At 39.9% G+C, this 16979-nt stretch overlaps 1 protein-coding gene across 5 annotated transcripts in view; it reads right to left on the reverse strand.

The window, feature by feature from the left end:
* Positions 1–16979, reverse strand: part of C4BPA (complement component 4 binding protein alpha) — a 55989-nt gene that overhangs the window by 20530 nt on the left and 18480 nt on the right. For 3 of the 5 annotated variants that reach the window (XM_032319243.1, XM_032319244.1, XM_032319242.1), the window contains 5 exons: positions 16288–16488; positions 11132–11317; positions 7733–7912; positions 6652–6827; positions 5699–6105 (listed from right to left, as the gene is read on the reverse strand). In XM_032319243.1, the coding sequence (XP_032175134.1) occupies positions 5932–6105; positions 6652–6827; positions 7733–7912; positions 11132–11317; positions 16288–16488 (917 nt within the window). In that variant the 3' untranslated portion in view covers positions 5699–5931. Of the gene's footprint in view, positions 1–5698; positions 6106–6651; positions 6828–7732; positions 7913–11131; positions 11318–16287; positions 16489–16979 lie in introns of those variants that run through there. The other 2 variants (XM_032319245.1, XM_032319246.1) reach the window with 2 other exon arrangements.

The following is a 16979-nucleotide window of genomic DNA, read 5'->3' on the forward strand; positions in this document are numbered from 1 at the left end:
TCATAATGGAAGGTAAAAATTTCACCTAAAACAAGGAGACAAATGCAAATGATCTACCTTTAGGGTTGGGGTATTATTTCAGGAAAGAATCAGTCTCTGTGTTTATGGGGCACAAGTAATGGGGTTGTGGAAATAGCCTATGAACAGAGGGAGAAATAAGAATTCAGAGAGAATGTAAAAGGAATAGTCTCCTCATCTGACATGGTAGAAATTCAAGTTGTAAATAAGCGAGCAGAAGACCAGAGGATCTTTCTCTAGAGAAACTAGACAGCAACAAAGAAGACCCTGATTCCCACCCCATGCTTGTCAGAAGACAGGACTCCTAAAACCTTAGTGACTCCAACCAGGTAGAATTTGACTTTTTTTTTCATGAAAGAAGAGGCATAAGAGCATTTAGGATGGTCAGCAGCTCTGCCCAGTACCAGAACCAGGTTCCTTCCTGCTTATTGTTGTCTACATCCCTTGGGGCGCTGTCCTCCTCAACATGGTGGAGGTTGCTCACCAGCACCCTGTCAGCATTTCAACCCTGAGGAAACAAGAAGCAGAGAGCAAGCAGGAAAATGACTGGGAAGTTACACCCATTAGGACGTCACTCCAAAGGAGCCTCTCTAGCTGAGGAGCTATGTGCCTGCTGATAATTAAAATGGTAGAAGTGATAAAGGGGGGTTAATATAGGTAGGAAAACAATTAACAGTTGTTGTTATAACTACAGTTTAAATCCCCAACTGTACCATCACACTGCTAGTAAGCCACTGTCAGCAAACTTTATTCATATATATAGAACCTTAGAGAATTTGGGCTTCGCTCTGAAAAAAAGAACAACTGACTGTGATGATCATTAACTAAGTTGCAAAGAATACTTTCGTATTACAAATAGCTCCATGGAGGATGAATCTACTTTTTTTTTTTTTGAAAAGAGAAAAAAATAAAAATCTTTTGGAAAGCATCATAAAATGGTCTTAAAAGAAATTTTAAAAAATTCAACAAAAGGGATGGAATGTAAAGCCAGAGAAATTTTCCAGAAAATGTGTGTAGGGTTGAAGGTAGGAATGAAGACAAAATGCATAACAAAGGTACATAATCAACAAGGAGATATGATATCAGGTTAATTTGATTTCCGTGAAGAAACATTATTAAAGAAATTACATAAGAAAATTTCTCAGAACAGAAGAACATGAGTCTATAGATTGAAAGGGCTCATGAAGGGGCACCTGGGTGGCTCAGTGGGTGAAAGCCTCTGCCTTTGGCTCAGGTCATGATCCCAGCATCCTGGGATCAAGCCCTTCAGAAGCAGATCTTAATTAACGACTGATGGAAACTAGTGTATCAATACCCCAACTCCCTCACCTTATGGCGATTACTTTCTCTGAGTGAGGTTCAACATCTTTACCAGTTTCCCTGGAATTAGGCTCTGGTCATCCTAATTGCCTGGATCACACACCCCTTACTGTTGCCTTCCCTTCCCTACCTCACTGCCGTACTCATCTCCTGGTGTTTCCTGCCATTCCTAAACAAACCTTTTAACTTTAGTTCTTGTTTCAGGCTGCGCTTCTGGTAGAACCCAAACTAAAACCAAGTGAGAGAATGAACTTTGGGAGAATGATCCATGGGGACAAAAAAGTGAGCTGATACGGTTCTGTTGTCCCTGAACATTCAGACAATATTGGTGGGCCGAAAAATCTCTTGGAGCACTTAGGAGGAATTGGAAATAGAAACAAGGTTAACTAAGGAGGCAAACAACATCACTGAAAAGAACACCATCAACACCAGAGTAATATAAGGCAGTTATAAGGAAAAGAAATATGTTCACAGAACACTACTTGGTCCAGTGCAGTGATCATTTCATGCAAACATTATATTACTAATTTAACTAAAGTTGGGCAATAACCATATTGGAAAAAAGAATGAAAAAAACCAGATGATTGAATCTTTGGCTATAATCAATAGATTAATGGATAATTTATTTAAAAAGTGGAAAAAAATACAATTTCTAAAAACATGGTGATAAATATCAGGAAAAAAAATGTTTTAAGAAGTAACTGTGTTTCTCTGGGACTGGGGAAAAGGAATTGTGTGGGTCTGGTTAGTAAATGATTTTGTTAAATGTATGTATATTTAAAATTAATTTTAGGGCACCTGGGTGGCTCAGTGGGTTAAGCCGCTGCCTTCGGCTCAGGTCATGATCTCAGGGTCCTGGGATCGAGTCCCGCGTCAGGCTCTCTGCTCAGCAGGGAGTCTGCTTCCTCCTCTCTCTCTCTCTGCCTGCCTCTCTGCCTACTTGTGATCTCTCTCTGTCAAATAAATAAATAAAATCTTTAAAAAAAATAAAAATAAATAAAATAAAAATAAAAATAAAATTAATTTTAAAGATAAGTAGAGTTGATACATCAAGAAACAGCTGCACTTCTAATTTGGTTTATAATTTATAGAATTATACACAAAAATTAAAATTTTAAAGATAAAACTTAAATATAAAATGATTATAGAGAAATAGGGAAAAAAGTCTTGGAATTATTTATGCCCACTTTTACTGTTTCAATATTTGTTTGCATATATATGCATTTATTTTAGATCATTTTAAAGGGATTTAAATGAAAGAATATATTAAAAAATGAAGAAATAATTCATATCTGTGTGATAATAAGTCTCTGCCCTGCTCTGATGTGCTCAGGGAAAATGTTAAGGAAGGAACCATGAAGGGCTGACATTTAAAAGCTTCTGCCATGTCTTCTGTACAGATAAAGAATGAAGCTTGAGGTAGATAATTCTTCATGTGAACACATTAGTAATATGAAAATAGAAGCATACTTAGTTAGCAATTCAATTATAATCCACTAATAACATGATGTGGAACGTGACTTTTCAGATAGCACAGATACTAATTTCCCTTATGAAACTGGGAAAAACTGGGGCACCTGGGTGGCTCAGTCATTAAGCATCTGCCTTTGGCTCAAGTCATGATCCCAGGGTCCTGGGACTGGGCTCCCTGCTCTGCAAGAATTATGCTTCTTCCTCTCCCACTCTCCCTGCTTGTGCTCCTTCTCTTGCTGTCTCACTCTGTCAAATAAATAAATAAACAAATATTTAAAAAAAAAAGAAATGGGGAAATTTTTTTCTTTCCCAGCCCACCCCAATATCCAAACCAAGCTGTTTGTATTGGTAAAACATTATTAAACACAGATACAAAAATATATACCAAGAACTTGAATGTATATAATGCATTTAAAACATCAACTACCTAATTATATAAGATTCAGTGGACTCGGTAGTGAGGATAATTGCATGCAGTATGCGGGGAAACCCTACAGAACCAGATACGAATTCGGTTTTATTGTATGTCTGAGAAAACATGTACTACAGTAAAGGAGTAAAGTCAAGTCATGTGATGTAAATAATAATGAACTAGAAAATGAATTCAAACAACTTTAACAGAATATAAGCAAGCAAAGTCCTGTTTGTAAAATTTTTGCTTAATGAAGGAAAATTTTCCTGAGTCGGTTTGGAGGCAAAGGAGAGGGATGGAGGCAGAGACACATTTGTTGGTGAAGAAAGGAGAGCCCATGTCTGAAAGAGGAATTGTCGAACATTCATCCACTTTTCACCCCAGGGAAATGGTCAGCATCACCTCGTCCAGGCCCGCTGATGTTAGACGAACCAAAGCAGAGGCCCGGTGGCGAAACCGGGACGTGAACTGTTTGGGTTTTCTCTGCCTGCGGTTATAAAGCTCCTGGGAACACCAGACCACGCTGACAGCTGAATTTCTTTGAAATGATCCATCTGCTCCTGTCTCAGAAGGCAGCGCAGTTGTATTTCCACATGCTCTAAATTTCATTTTACATTTTTGGTATAAAATATCCAGGCTCCCTTCCTTCCTCTACTCAAACTCCCTAACGAGCAACAGATCGACCAAGTTCTTCTGTCATAAAATCTTCTGATAAAGTCTTTTTAAGCCATTTCAGCTCATGAGCATGGTTAACAATAGCTTCCACTTTTGTAGATCATATTTTTGGTGCATCCTGTGGAAATAATAGTTATAATACACAGATATTTAAATGGCGCCAGCAGATCATGTGGCAATTCTATCTGCAGAGTGTCTGGGAGACTCCTGGGGCTCATGACACATCCTCACACCCCACAAACCAAAGGCGAGGAACCCATGTTTGTGATAGTAGCTTGTGGACTTCTTGGTGGTTTATACCTGTTTTGTAGGCAGGGCGGCAAATATTCGATATGTGAGAATTCCGATAAAAAGTGAAAGCTCAATGGCAGATAAAGAAATGAACCGCTCACGCTAAAAATAACAATTCTGTTTGGGATGACAAAATCAAATGTTATAGGGGTCTGATGAAGAGAAATGAGAGTTTTGAGTAGAGAGAGAAAAGAGAGAGAGACAGGCCAGAACAGACGTCCGAAGAGAGCAACAGAGAAAAGGGAAGTGTGGCCCAGGCCAGCTGTGCTCTGCCCGTATCCCTACATAGGAGGCTGTTGCGGGACCCTCCATAGTGCCCTCCTCTACCAGCCTCTCTGCACCTGACCTTAAGCCCCACCTCCAGAGCGTGTTCAGTGGTCCACAGGGTGTGTCCCCAAGTCCTCTGTTGGGGTCTCTTCACCCATGAGAGGAGGGAATTGGTGGAAAGATGTTCCAGATCCTCACCCCCGGAAAGACTACTCAGGATTGTGTCCCCCACACTCTCGGAGCACAGTCAGCCTCCCTGGGCCCCCATCACCAAAGACAATAATCACCCCAGTCAGTCTCCTTCCTTCAGCGGTCCTCCCTTTCTCATCTGGTCATCTCACGATCCACTCGCTAAACACCGCTTTCTGAGGCCACCTTCCAAGGAAACCAGTGACCCACAAATCCTCGTCAAAGGGGAAATCACAATTAAAATCTACAGATTTCCTAGAAGCGGGAGCAGGCAAATGGTTTTCAGGACTGCCGGCACACACCCTCTGTGTTGGGTCAGATTCTCTGAGTTTCTATTGCCTCTAAAGTTCAGTGAAAGCCTCTGAGCCCCCAGGGCCTGTGCAGAGTATATTTGGGGAAATAAGAACAAAAGCGGCCCGTGCTCCCCCACAGAGGCCTATGAACAAAGAGGGAAGAGACAAGCAAAAGGGCTGGGACACAAATGAGAGATTTCAGAGGAGGCAACCCTTGGACGACGTGGCGAGTAGAAGGAACCGCAGCGTCCAGGGTACCCCAAGATGTACGGGTGATGAATGGGGGTTTCTCCTCATGGGTGGGGCACCTGCTCAGGCCATGTCACTTTTCTTGCTAATGACAAGGGAAGACTTGGAAACACACAGGCAGCCGCCATGTGGACCTCGTGCATCAGTCTGTCAGAGTTTTTCTCAAAATGGAAGAAGGAGATCTAGACACAAACACGAATCCCTTTCCTGTCAGGCAGACGTCGAGACGTAGCATTAGTGAGGCAGAGGGCAAGGGCACAGGGGTTCGTAAAGGGCAGGACTCCCTTCAAATGGGGAGAATGGACTTGGAACATGAGGTGTGTTGACATTGACTCTAAATACTGAGGAGTTGAGGGATTAGCACGTGTGCAAGTGTGCAGTGAGGCGACCTGGGAAATGCTTGACTGTGAGCCCAAGTCCAAGACCCTTACACTCAGGAAATGTATTAACTTTCTGGAATGGGTGTGTTTAGGGACCTCGTTAAGGACAGATGACCACAAAGGCAAAATTGTTTCTGACACATAATTTTTTTACTTGAAACAAAGTGTGCACTCTGTGTCCAGAAAAGGAAAACCATCAGCTACAAGATCATCAATAACTCTACAGTCACAAAGCACTAAATGTGAACAAATTATCCTTTCTAGACATTTACTACCATAAATGATGGTGCAAAGGGAGCTGGTAACCTAAAGGGATCTCTATTGTATTGAAGGCGGTGCATTTTTCTTCCTCTTTTGGGAGAAATTACACTGGTGACTCCATAGTATATTTCTTTTCCTTGTCTCTCTGTAGTTCCAGTAGTTCGATCTCCAAAGACAACTTATACAGCTCCATGGCCATTTTCACATCTGCTGGATTGGGGAGACACTGCATGATCTTCTTGCCTTTGAGGACATGTTCACAGCCTTCGGGGATCACCTGAAAGAGAGTAGAGGATGGGTGTGGTTGAGTGGCTTCTCTTCAAATCAAGAAGGAGCAGGGTTGAGGAATGACTCTTGGCAATGACAGGACTATCGCTCAGAGCCAAGACCAAGCCCAGAACTGCCTGGTGAGCAGGAAAACCAGAAAACATCTTGGCTCCCAACATGGTCCTTCCTGGAGGGATAGGGATCAGTTCTGAGACAGCTTCGTAGGGGGCTTCTGTGAGGACAGAGACGTCCAGATGTTTCTGAGACCATCCAGAAATGGAACACAGTATATTATATAGTCTAGAAAAAGTCCCAGGTACCTGAGACCCTCTTCTCCCTAAGGGGCTTCGTTTTTCTTTCTCCTCCAGTGAGAGAGGAAAGCGTGCCACTCCTACTGAACCACAGTGTTCAAAAAAGAAAAAAGTTCCTCTGAAGGACTCAGAACTGACTGTAGACAAGTCAGATCTCACCACTGGGGGCTGGGACAGTGTTTAGAGGGAGGCCCCTATTTTAGGATTGGCTACCACAGGAGCTTTTCTTGAATCATGTCACTTACCCACTCGCACTTGGGCAACTCAGGGTACCAGGTTCTGCTCTCTAAGCATGTGACACTTTGGGGACCAACCAATTCATAGCCAGAGTCACACTGGATGGTGACATTTGAAGATTGAAGATATTGATACTTAATCACAGACAGCTTTGCATGAGCTATTTCTGGTTTTGGACACAGAGCTACAATGGAAACACAGTTTTAAGCAATATATAAATCTAAGGAAAAAGACATGACAACAGGTTAGGATTATAAGAATTAACTCTCACAGGTGCTGTGAATTGTTTTATCTTTGGTTTCGGTAACAGTACTATTTTTTAGCATTTTGGTTGAGCATTGGCCACACTGATATATCAGACTCAGGCTGAACATTTTATGTGATTCAGCTCTGGAGGTAAGGACTGTTATCACTCCCATTTTTCTGGGAGAAAGTTGAGATACAGACAGGTTAAGAAACTTGCCCCAGGTCTTCATACTTTCCAAGAACATGATAAGATATGAAAAAAGTCATGTGACCCCTGGTCCTCAGCTATCAAAGCAAGTATCCCTCATCTCTCGATCCCAGCAAGACAAGAGCTATGAAATGTTCCCTCCTGTCGATTGGCCTCTGTGTGGAATGGAGACTATGGTGGCCAATCATCCCTGGAGTTGCTGATGGCAATGTGCTATTAACCTGTGTGCCTGTAAAAGTCAGACCTGATCTTGGCTTGTCCTGTCCCCACAACAAAGTAGGAGCCCGTGGGCCTTGCACAATGCTGTGATGGAAGTCTTTGCCACTTCATGATGTTTGCAATTAGCCCTAGAGAGCCCACATTCATGCTAGCTTGCATAAAAATTTTGTCACAGGCCATAGATGAAATGGGTCATGTGCAGAATTTTTCTGGGAATATACAGGAAAGTGGGCATAGGGGCTGAATTTTGTGACTGGGAGAAAGAGGAAGGGAAATTGATGTTTATGTATTCCCTTTGTACTGTTTGCCTCCTGAACATAGTCACGATTTCAAATAAATCAAATCAAATTAAATCAAACGCTTCCATGCTTTTGTGACCCTTCCACCCACCCGACTGAAAAGGGAGCTAGAGTTACCTTTACACTGAGGGGCTTCAGGGGTCCAGAGTGAAGAACTGCAGGAGAGTTTGGCCTCTCCAACCAGAGTGTATCCTTTGTTACATCTATATATCACTTCATTTTGTATGAATACCCGCAATCTTTTCGTTTCTTCGTAATATCCGTGGGCAACCTCAGGAGGGAAATCACAGTCTTGACCTTGAGAGATAAAAGTGAGAAAGCGTGAGCTTGTCGAATGTAAAAAATAGCTCATTCCATAATTTGTGTGTTTTGTAGGAGGCTCCATTCTGTCCTGTCATCTTCTCTGCTCAGGGGAACACTTAGCCCAACCCAAGACCTGAGTTGCCCTCTTCTAAGCCTCAGGCTGAGGAACCATCCTGGCCCCATCATTAGACCACCTGGTGGTCATCTAATATCTTCAAACGGATAATGGGAATGGTTAAAATTAATACTTTGTTCAGTCCCCACGTTGAGTTCCTACCTTTTGGAGTAAGACCTGTCATATCCAAGAAGTCAAGTAGAAGCCCATTGATCTTGCTTATCCCCATCTTCCTTCAAGCGAACACAGCGTTTTACAAAACATATCATATACCAAGGTGGCAGGGGAAATGGGGGGCGGTTGGTACCACTCTTAAGGAACTGAAGCTGCCTCCCCATTCTATTACCATTTACTTCCCCAGTCTACAAGAGAAGTTAGGATTCTGGGGAATTATAGTCGACTACTCAAAACTCAACAACATTTTCGTTCTCATTCAGATGTGATATCTTTTTGCTAGAGTAGATTTTTGTATTTTCAGGGAAATGATGACCACTGGTTTAGCAGATGCCTTCTTTTCATCTCTATCCAAAAAGAGGGTCAGAGACAGTTTGCATACACACAGAAGGATCAAAACATGTATTTGTAGTTTCAGCCATAGGGTATGATAACTCCCTTACCCCTGTCATAATAGAGTCTGAGGATACTATATTATCTGAACATCCACATTGATCCAGAAGATCAATGGCATTATGCTAATTATACTGATAGAGTAAGAAGAAACTAGCATGTTGAGATAGATATAGATAGATAGATAATCTGGGTTCTTTGTGCAGACCTCCTAAACCCTTGTAAATTCCTAGATGCCTAGAACACTAAAAACATCTTTTGTTCTATTGAGGCAGTTGCAGTGTAATTGTCCTCTTGCTTTTAACTTAAGATGCAGCAGAGCCTTGTACATTGAAAGTGGTTATAGTCAGAAAGCATGCAAATATCAATGGGACCATCATAGCATATACCCTTGAGATCCTGAAGCAAGGCCATGCAATGTGCTGTTTCAGATATAACTCTTGATATGTTGTTTGGTCCTGATAGAAGCTGTGCCTGATACTCGGTCATGAAGTGAGCATGTGCCAAAATCATGATTTTGGTCAATCAGAACCAAGTTATAAGGCCAAGCAGACAACAAATAATTCATTATAAAATGGAAGTCGTCATCTGGGATTGAGCATTTGCAAGGACCAGATGGCACAAGCAGCCTACCCACATAGGAAGCCTAGGTCCTCCTTATGCCCATCCACTGTTGCACAAGTGCCTCTTGAGCTCACAGTCATGGCTATGTGGAGTCTCCATTATAACCAACTGACAGAAGAGAGAGAAGCCAAGCCTACTCACAGATGTGTATTTTGGGTATGTGTAAGCTAAACGGACAGAAGCTGCTTTAGAGGCTGATCATGGAAAGACAGTAATAAGGAAAAATCTTAGATGATCTGCTCATTCACTTTGTTGGAAAAAGAAGTGGGCTAAAGATAGATGAAATGAGCCTGGAATGGCCCAGAATGAATGGCTTGTTTGGCAAAGATTGGAAGATTAGGCCCAAGGAGATCTGGGGTAGGTAGAAGTAGGTGACCTGATATATGGGAACGACAGGAAATGCAAAGTTTTTATTTTGCATGTTAACACCAGCAGAGCATCCCCGGTGGGGCAGGCATTAAACAATTAAACAATATCTCAGCAACTTAAAGTCAGCCATTTTCTGCCATTGGCCTTTCCAGTGCTGTCACAAGAGGAAGAGGAGCAAAGGGGTGGTATGGATGAAGAAGAAGCATGGGCACAACAACATGGACTGCCACTTACCAAGGCTGTCACTGAATCTTCATACTGCCAGCCACAACTTTTAGTCTTTAATATGATACCATCCCTTGAGATTACTACAAAGCCACTTGGTAGAAGGTGACTTTATTGCATCCCTTCTACCTAGAAGGGACAAGTATGTCTTTTGATAGAAATACACAGGTGTTCAAGGTATGAGTTTGCCCTTTCTGTTGGTGGGACTTCAGTCAACACTTTTATCTGAACATTATAGTTTAATAATTGGAAATGAATTACACTATGTGCAACTAGAAAACCCACTCACAGCAAAAGAGGCGTGGTACTGAGACCGTGGCCATAGAATGTACTAGTCACATTACAGACTGCATCATCCCGAACCTGTAAATCTGTTCAGACATTGGAATGGCCTGGTAAAGTAAAGGCACAGTTGAAGTGCCAGTTGAGAGATAATATTTTATAGTGATGAGACTTCACAAAATTACTTTAGAAGATCTTCTGGAACACAGCAATGTGAACCCCTTTAGGGCTCCTTCTCACACACAAGGCAAGAAGAAACATCATCATCCAGCAGGGATCATTGTTCTTGACCATCAGTAGACAGGGCCATGGAAAAACAGTGGGAGATGTAGGATTTTGTTGAGCACCTAAATGCTCTTGGTGAGGGAGAGGTAGGCATTTCACACTGGGGGAGAGTCTGAAGGAGAACTTAGAGACAGCAGAAGGAAGGAAGTTTGTGGAGGAAAGGAAGCAAGTTTAGAAAGATGGGTTCAAACAGATTTGGGTGGTTCTTGAAATGCAGATTAAGGCATATGAACAGACAGAAGAGAAGACAAGACAATAAACACCAAGAAACAGAAGGCAATAATTGAAAAGGTCAACTGATCTATCATATTAGATGTGGCCTATTTTTACTGATTCAGAAAAGAAAAGCAGGAAGGTCAAGAGAAAGGGAATAAACAATGAGGAGGAAAAAGAAAGTTGGATTGGGAGGTGGGCAATGATTTTTAACAAATCTATCCACTCCAAAAATCATGCAGGGTATACAAATTCTTCCTAATTTTAATCCTTCCCTTAATAATTCCATCACTTTGGTATGCAGAAACATGGAACCAACTGAGAGTTGCTGGAGGGGAGTGGTGTGGGGGATGAAGTAATTGGGTGATGGGCACTGAGGAGGACACTTGATATAACCAGGACTGGGTGTTACATGCAAGTGATGAATCACTAAATTCTACCCCAAAACTAATAATACACTATGTGTAAACCAACCTGAATGTAGATTTAAAAAAGGTAAAGAAAAAATAACATAAAATTCCATAAGCTCTTACTCTCATCACATGTTGGTGTTTTGGGATACCACGTGCCATCTTTTAGGCATCTAGCATCAGACTGGTGTTTGTTATAACACTCATAATAAACTACATCTTCATAGAAATAAGCACAGCTATTCACAGAGCTAGTGCGTTGTGAAATGATTTTGCCATTCTCCAGCTCTGGTACTGGGCAACACACCTCTAAAAAATAAAAAGTGAGACAAATGGTTAGTAAAATCACTGCACTGAGACTCTCTTAGATAATAACTCCTTTCTGCTTTTCAAGATTTCACCACTGAAGAGAGATTGGGGGAACAGAAAAGGGTACCTGAGGCCCTCTGGGTCTGCTCTCCCTGTCCCTGATTGCTAAAGTACTCCAACCTAATCATTTCCCTTAATTAAAAAATTTCATTAGGAGCTTCCAAAATGAGACACTGGATGAAACTTGCACACATAAATGCAAATTTTCAGAAGTATTCAAAAGCAATGACAAGTAACAGTCATTGCTTATGATTTCATTAGGGTTACATCATTATTAACCTCTCTAATACCTTACAGTTCCTCAGTCACAGGAGGAAAAATGTCCTTAAAAGTTTATATCCAGGGCCCCTATAGTGAGTAACATAAATATAATTTTAAAGTAAGATTTTAAATTCCCAAAAAACAAAAGTCCAGGGCAAAATGGTTTCACTATTCACAGGTGAATTCTACCAAACATTTAAAGAAGAGTTAATACTTATTCCTCTCAAATTGTTCCAGAAGTAGAATAGGAAAGAAAACCTCCAAATTCGTTCTTCAAAGTCAGTACTACCTTGATACCAAAACCAGAAAAAGACACCACACAAAGAAAACTGCAGGCAATATTCCTCATGAACAAAGATGCAAAAATAAATAATTAATTATTTTTAACGAATTAAAAATAATTAGCAAATATTAGCTAATCGAACATAACAATACATTAAAAGGACCATTCAAAAAAATAAAATAAAATAAAATAAAAGGACCATTCAGTATGGTCAAGTGGGATACATACCAGGGATGGAAGTATGGTTCAATATTTGCAAATCAGATTAACAAGAGGAAAAAATTTTAAAAACATATGAGCACTTCAAAGGCAGAAAAAGCGTTTGACAAAATATGACACTCGTTCATGACAAAATGTCTCAACAAAGTGGGTGTAGAAGAAATATATCTTAACATGACAAAGGCCACAATATGAAAAACCCATAGCTAGCATCATACTTAATGGTTAAAAACTGAAATATTTTCCTCTAAGATCAGAAACAAGACAAAGATGTCCACTCTTGCCATTTTTATTCAACATAGTACTAGAATTCCCAGCTGTAGCAATCAGACAAGAAAAAGAAATAAAAAGGATTCAAACTGGTAAGAAAGAAGTAAAACTGTCATTATTTGCAGATGACATGATGCTATATATAGAAAACCCTAAAGACTCTACCAAAAAATCGTTAGGACTAATAAAGTCAGAACTGCTACAAGGTATAAAATTAACATATAGAAATCTATTGTGTTTTTATATACTAACAATGAGGTAGCAGAAAAAGAAATTAAGAAAAGAACCCAATTTACAATTGTATCAAGAAGAATAAAATACCTAGGAATAAATTTAACCAAGGAAGTGAAAGACCTCTACTTTGAAAACTATAAGATATTGATGAAAGAAATTGAAGATGACACCAAAAAAAAAAAAAAGAGAGAGAGATGTACAATGCTAATAGATTGGAAGAATTACCATTATTAAAATGTCTGTAGTACCCAAAATAATCTACACATTTAATGCAATCCCTATCAAAATACCAAAAGCATTTTTTCACAGAACTAGAATAAATAATCCTAAAACTTATATGGAACCACAAGGACCTCTGATCGCCAAACAAACAAACAAACAAACAAAAATCCTTAGAAAGAACAAAGCTGAAAGTATCACAGTCCTGGATTTTAAGAAGTACTACAAAGCTATAGTAATTAAAACGGTATGGTACTAGCACAAAAATAGATACATAGAGCAATAGAAGAGAACAGGGAGCCCAAATATAAAGCCGTGCTCATATAGTCAAGTAACCTATGGCAAAGGAAGCAAGAATATACAATGGGGAAAACACAGTCTTTTCAATAAATGGTGTTGGGGAAACTAGACAGCTACGTGCAAAAGAATGTAACTGGATCACTTTCTTACACCACACACACACACACACACACACTCAAAATGGACTAAAAACTTAAATGTGAGACCCGAAACCATAAAACTCCTAAAAGAAAACATAGGCAGTAATCTCTTGGACATTAAAATCAGCAACATCTTTATGGATCTGTTGTCTCAGGCAAGGGAAGCAAAAGCAAAATTAAACTATTAGGATTACACCAAACTGAAACACTTTTGCACAGTGAAGAAAACCATCAACAAAACAGAAAAACAACCTACTGAATGGGGGGAAATATCTGTAAAGAGTGAATATCCAAAATATATAAAGAACTTATCAAACTCAACACTGAAAAATTGAATAATTGAATAATCTGATTAAAGAACAGGCAGAGTACTTGAATAGACTTTTTTCTAAAGAAAACATACAGGTAGCCAACAGACACATGAAAGGAGAATCCTCAAAGGCGTTTATCTATCTATCTATTTATTATTTATTTTTTACGTGTGTGTTTTTTTTATTACATGAAAATCAAGTTTCCATTTTTTATATTTTTAAATTTTTAATATTATGAGAGTCACCATAGTAATGTTATGTTAGTCACCACACTAACGTTCATCATTAGTTTTTGAAATAGTGTTCCATGATTCATTGTTTGCGTAACCCATGCCCTCCTTAATACCCGTCACCAGGCTCAGCCAACCTCCCATCACCTTCCCCTCTAAAACCCTCAGTTTGTTTCTCAGAGTCCACGTCTCTCATGGTTCCTCTCCCACTCTGATTTCCTCCCCTTCATTTTCCCCTTCCTTCTCCTGAAGTCCTTCAGGCTGTTTCTTATATTCCACAAATAAGTGAAACTATATGATAATTGACTTTCTCTGCTTGACTTATTTCACTTAGCATAATCTCCTCCAGTCCCATCCATGTTGATGCAAAAGTTGGGTATTCATCCTTTCTGATGGCTGAGTAATATTCCACTGTGTATTTGGACCACATCTTATTTATCCATTCATCTGTTGAAAGGCATCTTGGCCTTTTGCACAATTTGGTTATTGTGGACATTGCTGCCATGAACATTGGGGTGCAGATGGCCCTTCTTTTCACTACATCTGTATCTTTGGGGTAAATACCCAGTAGTGCAATTGCTGAGTCATAGGGTAGCTCTATTTTTAATTTTTTGAAGAACCTCTACACTGTTCTCCAAAGTGGCTGCACCAACTTGCATTCCCACCAACAGTGTAAGAGAGTTCCCCTTTCTCCACAACTTCTCTGACGTATTTTGTTTCTTGCCTTGTCAATTTTTGCCATTCTAACTAGTGTAAGGTGGTATCTCAATGTAGTTTTGATTTGAGTTTCCCTGATGGCTAATGATGATGAGCACTTTTTCATGTGTCTGTTAGCCATTTATACGTCTTCTTTGGAAAAGTGTCTGTTCATGTTTTCTGCCCATTTTTTGACTTGATTATTTGTTTTTTGGGTGTTGAGTTTGAGGAGTTCTTCACAGATCTTGGGTATCAGCCCTTTGTCTGTAGTGTCATTTGCAAGTATCTTCTCCCATTCTGTGGGTTGCCTCTTTGTTTTGTTCACTGTTTCCTTTGCTGTGCAGAAGCTTTTTATCTTGATGAAGTCCCCCAAATTTCATTTTTGCTTTTATTTCCTTTGCTTCTGGAGACATGTCTTGAAAGAAATTGCTGTGGCTGATGTTGAAGAGGTTAGTGCCTATGTTCTCCTCTAGGATTTTGATGTCTCACATTGATATCTTTTATTCATTTTGAGTTTATCTTTGTGTATGGTGTAAGAGAATGGTCGAGTTTCATTCTTCTGTATGTAGCTGTCCAATTTTTCCAGCACCATTTATTGAAGAGACTGTCTTTTTTCCACTGGATATTTTCTCCTGCTTTTTTGGGGATTAGTTGACCGTAGAGTTTAGGGTCCATATCTGGGGTCTCTATTCTGTTCCATTGATCTATGTGTGTGTTTTTATGAAAATCTTGTATTTATTAATACTTTGTTACTTAAGTGGTGGCAATCATTATTAAATATATTTTAATTCAGTAATTTTGTTAAAACTTTTCATTTTATTGCCCCCAAATGAGACTAAATAAGTAAAATTAAACTTGAAGTCCTAATGTGAAATGATCTTCAGTAAGTTGATCTAAACTATCATTTTTCATTACTTGTTCATTTTACACATTTTTCAAATTCCAACCTGTAGAATAAAGCTCCCTATATCCTGGGCCTCTATGTCTTTACCTCTAAAATGGCAAGATTCTGATGTGCGGAAGGAAGTATTGTCTCCCTCTGTTGTCAATTCCATTGAAACCCATATAATTATGTCCACCTGTCTCTCAGTTCCTCATGTTCTCTCAAAGAGAAAAGACATCTTGAGATGGCAAAAAGTTCTTTTTTTTTCCCCTCTGATGGGCCAGAGTACTGGGTCAGGGGTCAGGAGTCAGGGTCTGTCTTCTAGGGGTAGGTCACAAGACCCAGCTCCTGTAGCCCACAGCCCCTCAGCTCAAAGACATAGCCACTTTGCACCTGGCTGACTTAATGACTGTCTTACAGCCTTTCCTTCTAGTAAGCACCCCAAAGCTGACAGTGGAAAGGGCTGTGATGGAAGTCTGACTCTGGTAAATGTTGAACCCTATTCTCCATGCTTCTTCACCAGTGGGGAAGCTAATGCTCAGTCTGCTCAACGCTTCACTTCCGCTTTCCCTCCGTGTCTGCATCTCATTTGATTTTGAAATGGGATAAGGAAAGTTATAGTTACAGTTTCTCAGCTCCCTCAAGACTTTCATGACCCCTTCTGACAATAATACTTCACTCCTCTGTTGAATTATTATAATCCTAAATGTATCTTGAAAGATAAAATTGCATTAATTTTAAGGGGAAAAAAAGAAAGAAAGAAAGAAAGAAAGAAAGAAAGAAAGAAAGAAAGAAAGAAAGAAAGAAAGCCTAGCCCAGGGTGGGCATCTAATCTACAAAAAGACTTAAAAAGCAGGGACTCACCCTTACATCCTGTATGTGGGGTCCAAGTCAAATTTCTCTGACAAGTCACAGTTGTAGGCCCATCCGAAGCAGGTTTATAGCCGGCAGAGCACGTGTACCTCAACACAGTTCCAATATTATACATTTGCTCTTTTGTTGGCACATGGTTGTTATATCTTTCCCAGGAGGCATTTGGGATGTCTGGTAAGTCAGTACAACTATCTGTTCATAAAAGAAGAACAAGCGGGGAAAGTCACTACTACTAGAGATGCAACGGTGATCACCAACAATCCTGTCCTACCAGAGGATCCCACGCGTTCATTCAGCCAGGGACTGTCTTGCCATGGCTGAGGCATCAGCCACTTCAGAAAACAAACCACCAAGTTATCATTATTACTATTAGCAGAAGTTTTCATGATCCATGTGAGTTTATAGTTTCAGAGTGTCAGAATCATGGTTAGTTTATATAATTTTTTTTTTGTGGAAATTGGAAAAAGGCATTTCTGACTCTCCCAATCCCCCAGGACACTTTACTATGAATCTTTCAATCAATTACCATAATGTAATGATTTTGTTAGAACAAAACAAGTTTCCTACTGTGAGAAAATTGTTGAAATAAATACACTAATCCACAATGTCTACAATGTTAACGTCTCCCTTTAGGGTTGAAGTGTCCACAACCTGCACATATGTATATGGCAACCTTTGGGGAT

The sequence above is a fragment of the Mustela erminea genome, chromosome 17, assembly GCF_009829155.1.
Source record: "Mustela erminea isolate mMusErm1 chromosome 17, mMusErm1.Pri, whole genome shotgun sequence".
Classification (NCBI taxonomy): Eukaryota; Metazoa; Chordata; class Mammalia; order Carnivora; family Mustelidae; genus Mustela; species Mustela erminea.